Genomic DNA, 16,605 nt, shown 5'->3' with positions numbered 1-16,605 from the left:
CAACCTAGTCTCAAATCTGCTTCAGCCTCCTAAGTAGCTGGGGTTACAGGTGTACATTACCCTGCCTGGGGTCAAGAAAACCCTTTACTAAAGCATTACATATATACAGCAAGCTATATAAATATCAAGTATAAATTTTCATCAAGTGAACCAATGTAAGTTCATATGAAAACAATCATATAGTAAGTACTCTTTTGTGTCTTTTTACTTTCTCAATATTACATTTAAAATGTTTTTTATATTATTGTAGAGTGTCTGTTCTTGTATTCCACTTCAGTAGGTCGAATCATTAGAATCATATTCCATTCCACTATGAATATGCTATAATTTACTTATTCATTCCACTGTCAATGGACATTTCTATCCCCATAGATTCTTAGTATTATGAATAGTACTTTAATAAATGGCTTTGTACACATTTTTTAGTGAACATATGGATGCATTCCTACTAAGTATCTCAGGAGTAGAAAATGATGGTATATTTCACAATCCATTTTTTTTTTTAAACAATGAGCCCTTTTAAATTTTTTGTTTTATGTTGTGTGTGTGTGTTTTTTTTAATGTGGTGCTGGGGATCAAACCCAGTGCCTCGTGCATGCTAGGCAAGTGCTCTACCACTGAGCCACAACCCCAGCCCTTCACAATCCATTTTATGAGACGAGTATAACCTTGACGGTAAAATAAAACAACACCCATTACAAGTAAGGAAAATTACAGATCAATATATCTTTTGAGCCCTGGGTTCAATCCCCAGCACTGCAAAAAAAAAAAAAAAAAAAAATCTTTCAAGCACAGATGCAAATACATATACATATTAAATACTAGAAAATGAGTCTAGCTAGATTTTTTAAAAAAAGAATACATCATAGGCAAGCAGGATTTACTCCAGGAATACAAGTTTGGCTGACATCCAAAACAAAATGCAAAACAAACAAAAAACAACAACAAAAAACCAATGTAACTGACCACAATAAGTGGAAAAAATGGCAAAATTATGCAATCATTTTGATATATGTATAACAGTCATGAGATAAAATTCAACATTCATGTTAATAAGATTCATGGTAACTAGAAGAAGGGAACTTCATCAATCTCACTTTTGATAGTCTAGAATTTCTTGAATTTTAATTTTGGTAAAATATGCATGGTATATGTCATCAGTCATTTGTAAGCATACAATTCAGTGCCATTAATTTTCTTCATAATACTATGGACCTAACATCACTGTCTTAGTTCATTTTCTATTGCTATAATGACCTACCTGAAACCATGTCATTTAAAAAAAATTTATTGGTGCATTATACTTACACTATTGGGCTTCATTATACCATATTTGAACAGGCATATAATCTGATCAATCTCATCCCTCTTTCCTTCCTCTCCCCTCCCCTATCCATTCACTCTACTCTACCAATTTCCTTTCTATTGTTATTTTAATTAGTATATTATAATTTGTATATTAATATTAGGATATCATTTTAATTAACATATTATAATTATACACATAACATCTAATAGATATATTACATATATTCAGGATTCAATGGGGTATACTTATACATGAAAACAGCATCTTATAATAGTTTTCATTCCTCTTCTTCCCCAGACCCTTCTTCTCCCTCCTTCTAGATACCTTTCTTCTACTCATTGGTTTCTCTATTTTTGTGAGATCCCTTTTTAAGTTCCTCTTCCTTTTTTCTCTCTTGAGAAAACATTAGACCTTTGACTTTCTGGGTCTGCCTTTTGTTATTTGTATTCTTAATGCTTACCAAATGGAGTAGGATGTATGCTTCTCTGCATGGATAAGTGAAGATCTTCAGCACTTCATGTAGTAAGTACTCCATAAATAATATTAAATGAATGACTAAATTAATATTTAACTGCTTAATAGATATAATCTGAATCTCATAGGTACTTTACAATTAATACAATAAACTCTGGACCCATTATCTATCCCACATTTTGGTTCCTCATCTTGTATTACCCATGTATATGTGTGTATCCATTTCCAAATATTTCCTTTTTCTTCTTACTGTCATTTCCCTAGTGCAGCCCAATATCATTTATTGTTTCACCACTATTTTGACTTCCATGTGCCTTATCTTGAACCCTGGCATCTAGCTCTCATATTGTTGATCCTTCAAGATGGAGACTAATTGGTTTAGTCTGAGGGTTTGTTCACTCTGGAACTTACACTGAGATTTAATTGCCATTTTAACAGTGTTAAGAGGTGGGGACTTTGGGATGCAAATAGGATTAGATGAGATTATGTTGGTAGAGTCCCCTTTATGGCATAAGTGGCTTTATGAGAAAAGGGAAAAACCTGAGCTCTCAGGCTTGCTCTGTTTCACTATATGCTGCCTTCTTTCATGTCATGATATAGGAAGAAGAACCTCAGCAGATGCAAAACATGACCTTGTCATGCTCTTGAACTTCTCAACCTCCAGAACTGTGGGCCAAAATAAACTTCTTTCCTTTATAAATTACCTGGTGTCAGGTATTTTTTATAGCAACAGAAAATGATCTAAGACACTAATCAAGCCCCCCAAAAAGGCTTGATTAATCCCTGTTCAATGTTTAGAATATAGTAGTAGAAATAAATAATAGAAGCTTGCCAAAAATTACTGCTAATATACCATCTGTACAAAGAAGCACAAACTAAAGTTAGCATATAAAAACAATGATTGATTGATTATTTCCTTGAGAGTCTATGGATTTTATTTGTATCTCATAAGAACTGCCTCATTTAGCCTTTAGTCCTTTGAAGGTCACCTAGGTTGTTGCCACAGCTTGGCTATTGTGAAATGAGCTGCAATAAAAACAAAATTTGGACTGCTATTTTCAACTGTGGCTCTGTTGCTAGTATGCCATTTTTAAATCCCTTTGGGTACAGACCAAGGAGTGGGGTAACTGGGTCAAATGGTGGTTTCATTCCAAGTTTTCTAAGGCATCTTTATGCTGCTTTCCAGAGTGGTTGCACCGATTTTCAGTGCCACCAACAATGTATGAAAGTACCTTTCTCCCCTCATCCTCACCAACATTTATTGTTACTTGTACTCTATTGCTATTCTGACTGCAGTGAGATGGAGTCTCAGTGTAGTTCTAATTGGCCACAAAACAAAAGGTCGAATGTTCTCTCTGATATATGGATGCTAACTCACAACAAGGGAGGGTAAAGAGGGGAAGAACAGAAGTTCACTGGATTAGGCCAAGGGGAATGAAGTGAAGGGATATGGGGATGGGCATAGGAGAGACAGGAGAGTGAACTGGACGCAGCTTTCCTACCCTTATATATGAATACAGGACCAGTGTAATGCCACATCATGTATGACCACAAGAATGGAATCCTAATTAGAATAAATTATACTCCATGTATGTAAAATACGTCAAAATACATTCTATTGCTATGTATATCTAAAAAGAACAACAATAAAAACTGAATTGCCTCATTTAGGGATCAGAAAAAGGCAAAAAGATACATGCTTAAAAATAGGATGCTACTGTTAGGAAGTGTCCCCCAAAGGCTTATACTAAAGGCTTAGTCTCCAGTCTGTGCTGCTATTGGGAGAAAGTGGAGCCTTCAGAGGCTGGGCCTAGTGGAAGGAAGTTAGGTCACTGAAGAAATGCCATTGAAGTGGATACTGGGATCCCCTTTCTCTCTCTGTTTTCTTGCTGCCATGAAATTAACAGGTTTTCTCTTCCATGCACTCCTTGGCATGAAATGTTGTCTTGCTATGGACCCAAAGGAAACAGGACCAAGTGATCATGAACCGAACCCTCTGAAACCAGGAGCCCAAATAAATCTTTCTTCTGAGTTGTTTATCTCAGGTATTTTGTCACAGTGATGGAAAGCTCCTAACAGAGGGGAACCTGAATGAATGGTCATGGATACATAATACAAACCTATCTTCAATGATTTAACTCTAATACATATGAAAGCTTTAGCTTACTGTTGATTCCATCAAGGGATTAGGATAAAAGCCCCTAATGTTTTGTGAAAACTTCTTACTATAATCAGGGATAAGAAAAATTAAAGAAGCTTAATGTAAATGCTCAATAAACATCAATAACACAATGAAAACAATAATTATTGAGAACATGTGAGAGAAGAACAAATAAGACTTAACACAATCATCGTGGGTTAGACCTATATAGATTACCTGGGAAAGCCTTCTCAATGAATTGTTTAAACTTTTTAACTTTATCTTCATCCTTCGAAATATTAATCTTTGCTGTTAGTGTGTGTATATTACCAAATTTATTTCTGACGTGCCGAGGGCTGCCTAGGCATATGAACATCCCCTTTACCATGATCGCCAGTCTAGTACAGAGGGCTTCACAATCTTCCATGCTAGGAGGACAAAGGAGATATGGGTGAATAAATTCCTGCAGGGGACAAATTCTGTATATTTTTTATTAGTTGTTGATGGATCTTTGTTTTATTTACTTATTTTTATGTGGTGCTGAGAAGTGAACCCAGTGCCTCACACATGCTAGGCAAGTGCTCCACCACTGAATCACCACCCCAGGCCAAAATTCTATATTCAAACAGACCCAGGATTGGAAGGCTTGGAATTGGAAGCTTTGGTTTTGTAGATGATTATCCCTAAGATCATATTTGGATGAGGATAATTTAAAATTCAAAGTAGTTGATGGATAAACCCACAATAGGAATAGTTTCCTAACTTCTGTTTTCCCTTAATTCTTCCCAGATCTCTGCTGAGAATTCTTGGCTGAACTCTTGAGCACTCAGCCACTACCCAATAGTTTCTCCCCCGCAGCTCACCAGTCCTGGCTCAAACTAATTCCATCCAAGGCTCCAAATGGTTCATACCTGTGAGAAGTTATGATGATTGCTTTACCAGTTTTACAGATCCATGTAACTGTGTCCCAAAGCAGGTGTCGGGCTACTGGGTCCATGCCAGTGGATGGCTCATCCAGTAAGACAACTGAGGACTTTCCCATTAGGGCAATAGCAGTGCTCAGCCTACGTTTGCTTCCTCCACTTCATGGTTAAAGAAAGTGATGGACATACAGAAGAGAAAGAAAATATAAGGGCATTCATGTCATTAATTCATAGAACAGATTATACATTCAGAACACTGATTTGATAAGACTAACAGAATCAGACTCAAATCTAAGTAAATATAACGTGTGTGTACATGTGTTCATATGTGTGTGTGCATAATTTTCACTAAAAATTTTTAAAGAAGTGTTTTTAGTTGTAGATGGACATGATATCTTTATTTTATTTTTATGTAGTGCTAGTGCCTCACATGTGCTAGGCAAGCACTCTATCACTGAGCCACAACTCCAGCCCCTTCACTGAAATTTGAAATTACATGTTTTGTAATTTGTCTCAGCATTATTATTGGTGAAATATTTTTGTTTTGGGGAGACAAAAATTAAGGGCAGATAGGAATAAAAGTGCTCTTTTTTTGAGGCAAAGGTTATAGTTGATGTTGGCGAAGGGTTAACCTCATGCAGGTAGGATCTTCTGTATTCATGATATCTGAGCCCTAACAGGACATTAGGTTATTTCCCAGTCATTGCCTTTTTGTGCAAGAGGGGTGTAGACAGAGTTTGCAGACATTCCTTCTAAAAAATAGAAGCACAGGACAGAGAGTTTATTAACTGCAATAGCATAATGTCTCACCTGTATGTGTAGATAAAGTTGTCAGCAAGTGGTTCCAGGTGCACTGAACACAAAAAGACTTCTACATACTTGTAAATGTCTGACTCTGGAACCCCCCAAAGCCTGGCATACATGATCAGCAATTCCCGACCTGTCATGTGGTTCAGCACGGAGTCAGATTGAGGACAATAGCCAATTCTTGACCTAATCTGAATCAAGCAATAGATCCATGTCAACTATTCCACTGAGCATTCAATTCATGTGAATAAAATACACTACTCATACTACTAAGAGGTTTGTTACCCCTAGAACTCCCACAAGGATGATCAAAAGCTGATTAATACAGTATATATATGTTTTGGTTAATTTGAATTGTCAACCTGACTGGATTAAGAGATGCCCATGATTAAGAGGCTTCTGTGTGTGTCCATAAGGGCGTGTCTAGGAATAACTGGAATATGGAATAGGAACTGAAGTGGAGCCCCTCCCTAAGTGTGGGCAGCACGGCTCAATAGGATGGAATAAAAGCTGGGAGAACAAGGAAGCAGATGCAGACACAAGTTTGGCTCTTCTTGAACAGGGTCTTGATCGATGCTTGGATCATCTGAGAATTTTGGACTCTCGCTTCTTCACCCTTGCAAAGCAGACTCTGCCAGTGATTCTCCATGTAGTTTCCAGAAGCCTTGGTCTTGGACTAGGGCAGCACTGTTGATCTTTCTGTTCTGGGGCTTCTGCCTCTTGGACTGCTCAGCTGCTGGTTCTTTCAATTCTCCAGCTGCAAACCGCCATGTGGACTATCCAGCTTCTGGTCGTGTGAGCCAATCTAATAAATCCCCTTTTATAATCATATTTCCTGTTGATTTTGTTCCTTCAGAGAACCGACTAATACAATATACGTATGCATATAATACTGTATATAAAGTATACAGTTCTATGTATTTCTATTTAGCCAAGTTAATGCTAAGAGAATTGAGCTATCAGCGTTTGACTAACATGGAGTAGATAAAGCTTATAGTGTGAGTTCAGCCATGCTAAATGCTTGTTGAGTATTTAAAACTCTTTGAAGGACTGTAGCAGAATTAAAAAAATACATTATTTACAAGGTCCTGTTACAATTCAACATTAATTTGCAAATGAAATGAGGAAACATTATCCATGTTTCATAGAAAACAGAATAACAGGGACTGATCCCAAACTGAGCAAGTTACTAGAATAAGTAGAAATGAGTTTTAAAGAAACTCTTGTAACTATGTTTAACGAAGTAAAGGAAATGAATAAAATGCTTGTAATAGGGAAAAAAAATAGGACAACACTGCAGAAAACAGAATACATCATAAAGAATGAAATGGAATGAATGGGGGGTGTAGTTCAGTGATAGAATGCCTAGCATGTGTGAAGCCCTGGGTTTGATCCCCAGCTAAACACACACACACACACACACACACACACACACACACACACAGTAAAAAACAAAAAGAAAATTTCTAATGGAAAACTGCAATATGAAATGAAAACACTGGATAGGATTAATATCAGGTTGGAGGTGAGAGAATGACCCTGTAAACTTGAAGAAGACAAAATAACACACACACACACACACACACTATGTAGGAAAATGAAGGAAATCACAGTTTTCTTTGTGGACCAGATCAGAAGAACTGACACATAAAAATGAATTCCCAAAAAGGGAGCAAGAAAGAATTTAAAAGTGTAAATGGTTTTGCTCAATATTTCCCACATTTGATGAGAAACACAAATTTATATATTAAATGAAGTGGCTGGGTATGGTTGTGCACACCTGTAATCTCAGAGGCTAGGGAGGCAGAGGTAGGAGGATGGCAAATTTGAGGCTACAATCAGCAACTTGGCAAGGTCCTAAGAAACTTAGCAAGACTCCGTCCCAGAATAAAAAAATAAAAATGGCTGTGGGTGTACCTCAGTGGTAAAGCACCCCTGGGCTTAGTACTGGGGTGGGGGAGCTTAGTTAATACCAATAAGGATATCAAAATGCTGCCCCAAAACATAATGGCCCTAATTCTGTAAACCAAAGAAAAATAAAGTATTTTACATGCACCTAGGGACAAAAACATATATGAAAAGACAAGAATTCCAATTTCTGCAGACTTCTAACTTTGCAGGCCCAAAGATACTGGAACGTCTCTAAAGCACAGGGTTTTATATCTATTAGAAATGTCTTTTAATAGTGAGATCAGTTTTACTTGTAAAATCCTCCAGACTAGAAAAAAGTCAAATGTCAGCTCCCAGGTAAATGAATAAACAAATTGTGACATATCCACATAATGGAATACAACCCAGCAATACAAAAAATGTAATATTCATACATGTAACAACATGGATGAATTTCAAACAATCATCATGAATGAAGGAAACTATATAAGCAATATGGTATAGGATCACACTTACATAAAACTCTATAAAATGCAAATTGATTTATAGTGGCAGAAAATTCAAGTGGTTTCCCGATGAGAGGGTGAGGAGAAGCAGGAGGAAGGATTACAGAAGGACACACAGAAACAGCTGAGAGTGTTGGAAACACTGACTATCTTAAGTAGGGATAAACTCAAAAAATGGGATGAAAAATGTGCATATTTAAAATCATACAATATAGATGAGTGAAAATGAAGATGACGGGAATGGACGGGAAGAATCGATGTTGGTGAAATGTCCACACTTCCTCAAGCGTATACAGAGTCAATGCGATCCCTTTCAAAAGCCCAATGACACTGTTTAACAGAAATAGAAAGAATTTCTAAAATTCTTATGCAACCATGCAATTATGATGACCTGATTTTCAACAAAGGCATCATGAAAGAACAGACTCATCAATAAATGGAGTTGGGAAAACCACATATTCACATGCAAAAGAATGAAGCTGAACCCTTTTCTTATACCATACACAAAATGGAAGACAGACTCAAATGTAAGACCTGAAACTGTTAAAAGCACTAAAAGAAAATATAGAGCTCAAGCTCCTTGATACTAAAAGCACAGGCAACAAAAGCATCAAACTAAAAAGAGTTTCTGTACAGCAAAGGAAATCACCAAAAAATGGAAAAGCGGACTACAAAGGGGAAAAATGTTCACAAACCACATCTGACAAACAGTTAATACATAAACTATAGAAGGAACCCAAACAATTCAATAGCAGGAAAACAATCCAATCTAAAAAATGGGTAAAGGACATGAATAGACATTTCTCAAAAGCAGATGTAAAACTGGCCTACAGGTATATTAAAAAAATGTTCCACATCATTAAGTATCAGGGAAATGCAAATCAAAACCATGAATGAGAAATCACCTCCTTATTTGTTAGATGGTTATTATGAAAAAGATAGAAGGTAAGTGTTGGTCATGACACAGAGAAAAAGGAATGTAGGAATGTAAAGACAAATGTGATGACTGAATATAATCCTTAAAAAAGATGGCGATCCTTTGTGACAACATGGACGAACCTGAAGGACATTGTGCAGAGTGAAACAAATAAGACACAGAAAAACAGTGCATGATCATTTCACTTATACTGGACTCTAAAAAAGAACAGATGACCTCATTGAAGAAGGATGGTTATCAGTGGGTGTGGGTGGGAGAAAAGGGAAGGTATTGGTCAAAGGGTGCAAATCTTTGATTATGATTTAAGTACCGTAGATTCAAGGTATAACATGATGATTACATTTAATAATAATGTGTTATATGCTTGAAATTTGATAAGGGAGATCTGTTATCACCACACCAAAAAAATAACCATGTGAGGTGATGGACATGTTAATGACTTGACTGTGGTAAGCATTTCACAATGATAAATATATATCATTTTGCTTATCAATCATGCCTTCGTAAAGCTTAAAGAAGATGGGGGACAAATAGAAAATACATATCAGCTGACAGATTTAAGTTCATATGACTTGATTTTTCAAGAATAAGTGAACTCAGTGTTGTAGTTAAAGAAAAAAGACTAACAATGTGGATATAATAAAACAAAGACATGCAGAAACAAATCCACTTACTATGTCCCCTTTACAATACACATATTTTAGAAAATAAGGAAAGTCTGAAAGTAAATGGAGATAAAAAGTTCTCCTGTATATATATTAATCAAAAGAACTAGGGAAGCTATAATATTTGACAAAAACATTAAGGCACAAAAATGTTACAAGAATTGGAAGAATGTATCTGCTTAATTTTTTTCAAAAGAAAGACATTATAAAACACTTCAGGTATTTTAGAATATAGCCTCAAAATATAAAAAGAAATGGAGTAATTTAAGGACAAACACAAATTCATTACTGCAATGGCTAATTTTAACATATTTCTTTCTCGTAGTAAAACAGGAAGACTAAAAATAAGTAATGCTGCAAATATTTTTGAATAAAATAATTAAGTTTAATCTAAAGGAATATATAAAACATTCCACCCAACAAAAAAGGAATAATATTTTCATAAACAGAAGAGATGTTAATTTGGAAGAATTTGTCATATGTTGGACATAACACAAGGCTCAATAAATATCAAAAATATAAAAAGTTACATAAATAATTATAAAAACACAATACAAACCTTTGTAAAAATCAAAAAAGGAATAAATGTAAGTTATATCAATAAGTATAAATAAACCTAAATCACTTATTATAAAGATTTTTTTTTTTGTACCAGAGATTGAACCCAGGGCCAATCAACCACTGAGTTTTTTATATTTTATTTAGAGCTGGGGATCTGAATCAGCATCCCAGTACAAAACAGAACAAAAAACAAAAAATACCCCCACAAAAACCAAAAAAACAAAAACAAGCAATCAAAAAAAAAAACGAATTAAAATATGCACAATTTCCATGGAAGAAACAGAATGTAGTCAATGATGCACTCAAAATAAGATAAAATTGAACAAAAGCAAAACACCAGTTCCAGATAATTTTATAAGGGGCATACAGTTTTTTAAAGAGAAGAATGATGGTATTTGAATGTTTTGTATTACGAAAAGATTAAGGAAAGCTTTCACAGAAAAATAAGAAAACAGAAAACAAAACCCAAATCTAAAAGCAAAATCCAATCTCATTCTGAAGAATGACAGAAATTCCTTAAGGGGGGAAAACTGCATAGAAATACAGCAGAAAATAGGATGTCCATGAGCAAATGGGAATTTATTCCAGGATATAACAATGGATTAATATCAGGTAGTAAAAGAGCTTTTAAAAATTTTAATGACCATTTTTCTTTCCAACAGTCGAAAATGAAAATAAATGGCTAATTTCTCATGATTTCTCTAATAAAAAATATATCTAGGACACATATACTATACTAGGCAGGATATACATAATTCCCATAGACTATAAGCAACAATTATGGCAATTTGTTAACTGCACAGAACAAAATATGAACATGACCACTCTATGACTGTTTGAAATAAGACAGGAAAAAGGGTATTCTGCAATTGCAAAAATAGCCAAACAACTGTGACTAACATGAGTGCTGCTTTTCTTTTTTCCAGTGACATCTCTGATATGTTCCCGTGAGCATGGTAGTTTACATAGTAACCTGACTCATGATAAAAGAAGAAACTATGCTCAAATGCCATTTTAAAAAACTTTCAGACTAGGAAAAATTCAACTGAGAGAGCATGCTGGCAAACAAGCAACTGAACATTGCTGGCATACAGCAAATTCATATAGTCACATATGGAAAGCAAGTTGGCAAGAAGGTTTTATGAAACTTATGAGTAATAAAATAGAAAACATCTTTATAGTTGACTGTATACACATAAATAGTGTAAAATGATGAAGTTGTCTCTTTTTTGTGTGGGTTCAGGAAGAAATGAGGCAAAGATAGGTAGGAAAGGGACTGATACTTGTTACTTGTATACCTTTTCATATTGTTTTGATTTATGCCCCCAGTGAACAAATACATTCTTCTCAGATAGCTTGTGGTGCTATGTATTTTTAAATTCTTCTTACTGTCCTTTTTATGTCTTCCCCAATCTGGCGCATGCTCATTATTTCCCCGTCCTCATTTGTCTACTTGCCATTCCACGCTTCAGGTCTTTATAAATAGGTGTAGGATCTCCAGTTCATTTCTTTCTTTGCCTCACCTGGCTTCAATGATCAAAACCATTCAGACTTTCCTAATAACTCCCTCTTCTTCCGTTTTTTTCTCCAGTTGTCCTTCCTATCCATATCTTAGAAATGTTGATAATCCTCAGGATTAAGTCCATTTCTTTCTTCTATTATACACACTCCTGATAGATTATCTCATCTACATATTCTCCAGCCAGAAAGAACTCTTGCCTTTCCTCAAACTCAAGAATATCATGCCTATCACTGTCCTCAGTTTGTTACTTTTGAGAAAAGAGAATTTATAGATCAGTGCCCTCCGCTTCCATTCTGTGTCCCCCACCACACTCCTGGTCACCTCCTCTTTCTGGGCACCAAGTCAGTGATAAAGAAGAGAAATACCTTTCTGATATTTTCAGTGACACTACTGCCATCAATTAACACAACTCCAGAGGTGATGGTCTCCTCTCCAGTTAACATTTTGAATATAGTGGTTTTCCCAGCTCCATTCAATCCAAGCAATCCAAAGCACTCTGACTGTTGAACTACAAGGGAGATATTTCTTACGGCTCGTACAACTGGACACTTATAATAAATCTGAGAAAAAAAAAAAAAAAAACACACCACAATGTACTGAGGCACTCATTATGGGTCAACCTCAACCATAACTCAGACCCATGGCTTGCTACCTATGGACAGTTTCACAAGAGCTCTTCTTTCAGCTCTGTTACCAGAATGTACAAAGACCCCAAAGAACTACAATTAATTAGTATTACCAACAGTGAGTTCTTGGCAGGAAAAATGTGTAAACCTCAGGGCAATGCTGCCCATTGATGGCTTTACCTTGCTAACTTTGTTAAGCAGCACTGGGGTAGTCTGCAATGTTTGAAGCAGGGTCAGGACTTCGTTTCTTTCTTTTGTTATAGCTTCATCCTCACGCTCCTTGATTGCTTGGTGGGGTGCTACAGCCTGTATTTTTAAGACAAGGATTATACATATGGATACTCCTTAAATAATTGGTTTAAATTGAGCAGCTTTAGGATAGCTAACGAAGGTATAATCTTAAAGATGTCAGAAAAGGTTTGAGTGATTTCTACAGGCTTTCCTACCACAAATATGCACAAATATATCCTTGACTCTCTTCATTTTGGAAATCGTCATGAGGGAGTTTCTACAGCTATAAATAAGCTAAGTATGTTCTTATCAATAATATGGATACTTCATGGAAAAAAGAAGTCATAGTATTATTGTCTGGTGTGATTTGTTGCAATTAAATATAAATTCAAGATCCCGAGAGAGATTGACCTCTCTTTCAAGGAAATGCTCCATTACAAGTGAAATATGGGCTGGATTTGAAGAATAAGCAAGGATCTATTGAGAGAAGGAAGATAGAAATGCAAGAAAAGTCATATGTAAGTCATATAAAAAATCAGTCAAAAGCTTTGCAAAAGACATGTAGGAATCAAACAATATGCTCTATTCTATGAAGAATCATTTTTACTATTTGTTGAATTGCAAATATTTGCATGAAGTGTTCTGTAAGAGTATTGATTAAGGAGAAATGTGTTCAGTTCAGTAAACATGCTAACCAAAGGGTGAAAAGATAGCCTCCAATCAAGTTTCTTTTCTAATCACAAAATCAGATATACAGGGGAGGTGAGAATGGGCATCCATGCTTTGTTTTCAAGATTTTATTGAGATAGGATGGTTCGGTTACTTTATTTCTTCTTGGGTTTTTGTAGTTGTGCCTTTCTAGGAAGAGTTTCATTGCTTCAAAAGTGTCAAACTTTAAAGAGTGGCTTTTATTAGCTGTATCTTCTCTTTTGTTTGGCTATTGGTAAGATGTGTCCTTTTTTTCTCCTCTTTTGTTTGGCTATTGGTAAGATGTGTCCTTTTTTCATTTCATGATTTCTCTGGCAGAGGTTTATCAATTCTAATGACCTTTGAATGTGTTAGCCTTTGATTGTGCTCACCGAGTTTTCTGTTTGTAGTTTTCTTTACTTCTTGTTCATTTACTTGCTCTGAGTGTATTTTGCTCTTTTCTCCAAAGTTTATTGGGGGGGGGGGGAGCTTCAATTATTAGAGAACTTTATTTCTAACATAAGCATTTAATGCTCTAAATTTCCATTAAAACACTGCTCTTTTGGTATACCTTACATATTTTGATATGTTTTCATTTTATTTCAGTTTGGAAAATTTTTAAATGTCCCCTGTGACTTTTTCTTCTCCAGTGCTGGGGACTGAACCCAAGGCCTTGGCCATGCCAGGTTAAGTGCACTACCACTGTGCTTCATCCCCAGGGTTACAGAGAAGTGTGTTGCTTAACTGCCCAGTGTTTGAAGTATTTCTGCTATTGATTTTAGTTTCATAAGGACTAGAAAAAATACTATGCATTATTTCAATTCTCTCATCAATGATTTCTTTTAGTGAATATTGATGTGCACTGCTTTTTGGGAAATGTGTCCCATGTCTATTAAATCTCGTAGGCTGATGCTATTTTACTGATTTTCCTGTCTCTATGTTCTATGGATTACGGAGAAAATAGTTACCAACTCCTCCCTGAGGTGGCACATTTGTATATGCATATATGCATACAACATGATTTTGTTACATTTGTTCCATGTTTCCTCCCCTTTCTCATTCTTTCTCCCTCTCTTGATCTCCTTCTATTTCACTAATATTCCCTATATCTTTACGATATCCATTCCCCTTCCCCAATGTCTTCTTTCCCTTATTTTGCTACAACTTCCATATGTGAGAGAAGCCATTCAACTCTTGGCTTTCTGAGTCTGGCTTATTTTACTTCACATGATATTCTTCAGTTCCATCCACTACATTAACTGGCAAATAGCATTATTTCATTCTTTTAAAAAATTTATTTGTTCTTATTAGTTATGCAAGACAGTAGAATGTATTTTGATATTATACATTTATGGAGTATAACCTCATTCTTCTGATTGTACATAATGTTGAATTACATTGATCATGTAATCATATATGCACGTCTGATTCACTCTACTATCTTTTCTATTCCCATTCCCCCTCCCTTTCCTTAATTCCCCTTTGTCTAATCCAAAATACTTCTATTCTTCCTTACCCCTCCCCCCTTTTGTGAGTTAGCATCCACATTATCAGAGAGAACATTCAGTCTTTGGTTTTTGGGGGTTGTCTTATTTCACTTAGCATGATATTCTCCAGCTTCTCCAGCTCCATCCATATACTGGCAAATGTCATAATCTCACTCTTCTTTATGGCTCAGTAATATTCCATGGTGTATATATACCACATTTTCTTTATCCATTCATCTTTTTAAGGGCACCTAGGTTGGTTTCATAGTTTACCTATTGTGAATTGGGATAAGTGGGTCAAATGGTGGTTCCATTCCAAGTTTTCAGAGGAATTTCCATACTGCTTTCCAGAGTGGTTGCACCAATTTGTAGTCCCATCAGCAATGTATGAATGTACCTTCTCCCCCACATCCTTGACAACATTTATTGTTACTTGTAGTTTTTTTTTTTTTTTTTTTTGGTACTGGGGATTGAACCCAGGGGCGCTTAACCACTGAGCCACATCCTCAGCACTTTTTAGTGTTTTATTTAGAGATAGCGTCTCACCAAGTTGCTTAGGGCCTTGCTAAGTTGCTGAGGCTGGCCTTGAACTTGTGAATCTCCTGCTTCAGCCTCCCAAACTACTGGGACTATAGGCATATGCTACCGTGTCCCTGGCTGTTACTTGTATTATTAATAATTGTCATTTGGACTGGATTGCGATGAAATCTCAGTGTGATTTTAATTTGCATTTCTCTAACTGCTATAGATGATCATCTTCAATAAATTTGTTGACCATTCATATTTTTCCTTCTGTGGAATGATTGTTAAGTTCCTTTGCCCACTTATTAACTGGGTTGTGTTTTTTGGTGTTAAATTTTTTGAGTTCTTTATATATCCTGGAGATATATATATGCTCTATCTGAGGTGTAAGTGCCGAACATTTTCTCCCTTTCCGTAGACTTTTCCTTCACATTCTTTGCTGTGAAGAAGCTTCTGAGTTTGATCCCATTCCATTTGTTGATTCTCAATTTTTTTTTATTGTAAACAAATGGGATACATGTTGTTTCTCTGTTTGTACATGGCGTAAGGCATACCATTTGTGTAATCATAAATTTACATAGGGTAATGTTATTTGATTCATTCTGTTTTTTCCCCTTCCCCCCACCCCTCTTTTCCCTCTATACAGTCCTTCCTTCCTTCATTCTTGTCCCCTTCCCTAACACTAACTCTAACCCTAACACTAACCCCTCCCTCCCCCCATTATGTGTCGTCATCATCCACTTATTAGCGATATCATTCGTCCTTTGGTTTTTTGAGATTGGCTTATCTCACTTAGCAGGATATTCTCCAGTTTCATCCATTTGCCTGCAAATGCCATAATCTTATCATTCTTTATGGCTGAATAATATTCCATTGTGTGTGTATATATATATATATATATATATATATATATATATATATATATATATATATATATATATATACCACAGTTTCTTTATCCATTCATCAATTGAAGGACATCTAGGTTGGTTCCACAATCTGGCTATGGTGAATTGAGCAGCTATGAACATTGATGTGGCTGTATCTGATTCTCAATTTTACTCCTGTACTTCAGGAATCTTGTTAAGGAAGTCAGTTCCTCAGCCCACATGATGTAGATTTGGGCCTACTTTTTCTTCTATTAGGCACAGGGTCTCTGGTCTAATGCCCAAGTCCTTGATCCACTTAGAGCTGAGTTTTGTGCAGGGTGAGAGATAGGGGTTTAATTTCATTTTGCTACATATGGATTTAGAGTTTTCCCAGCCTCATTTCCATTATTTCATTCTTTATGATGGAGTAAAATTCCATTGTGTATATA

The 16,605-nt window shown here is 35.8% G+C and overlaps 1 protein-coding gene across 1 annotated transcript in view; it reads right to left on the bottom strand.

Moving 5' to 3' along the window:
• The window catches only part of LOC306649241 (phospholipid-transporting ATPase ABCA3-like), a 180,787-nt gene that overhangs the window by 4,783 nt on the left and 159,399 nt on the right, over positions 1 to 16,605 (bottom strand). Inside the window, exons 24-28 of the mRNA XM_079120034.1 lie at positions 12,541 to 12,666; positions 12,100 to 12,294; positions 5,657 to 5,844; positions 4,835 to 5,005; positions 4,161 to 4,351 (exon numbers count right to left, since the gene is read on the bottom strand). Of these exons, the coding sequence (XP_078976160.1) occupies positions 4,161 to 4,351; positions 4,835 to 5,005; positions 5,657 to 5,844; positions 12,100 to 12,294; positions 12,541 to 12,666 (871 nt within the window). The remainder of the gene's footprint in view (positions 1 to 4,160; positions 4,352 to 4,834; positions 5,006 to 5,656; positions 5,845 to 12,099; positions 12,295 to 12,540; positions 12,667 to 16,605) is intronic.

The sequence above is a fragment of the Sciurus vulgaris genome, assembly GCF_902686455.1.
Source record: "Sciurus vulgaris genome assembly, chromosome: 18".
Taxonomy (NCBI): Eukaryota; Metazoa; Chordata; class Mammalia; order Rodentia; family Sciuridae; genus Sciurus; species Sciurus vulgaris.
Note: the sequence above shows the minus strand (reverse complement) of the source record. Positions and strands in the feature narration are given on the sequence as shown.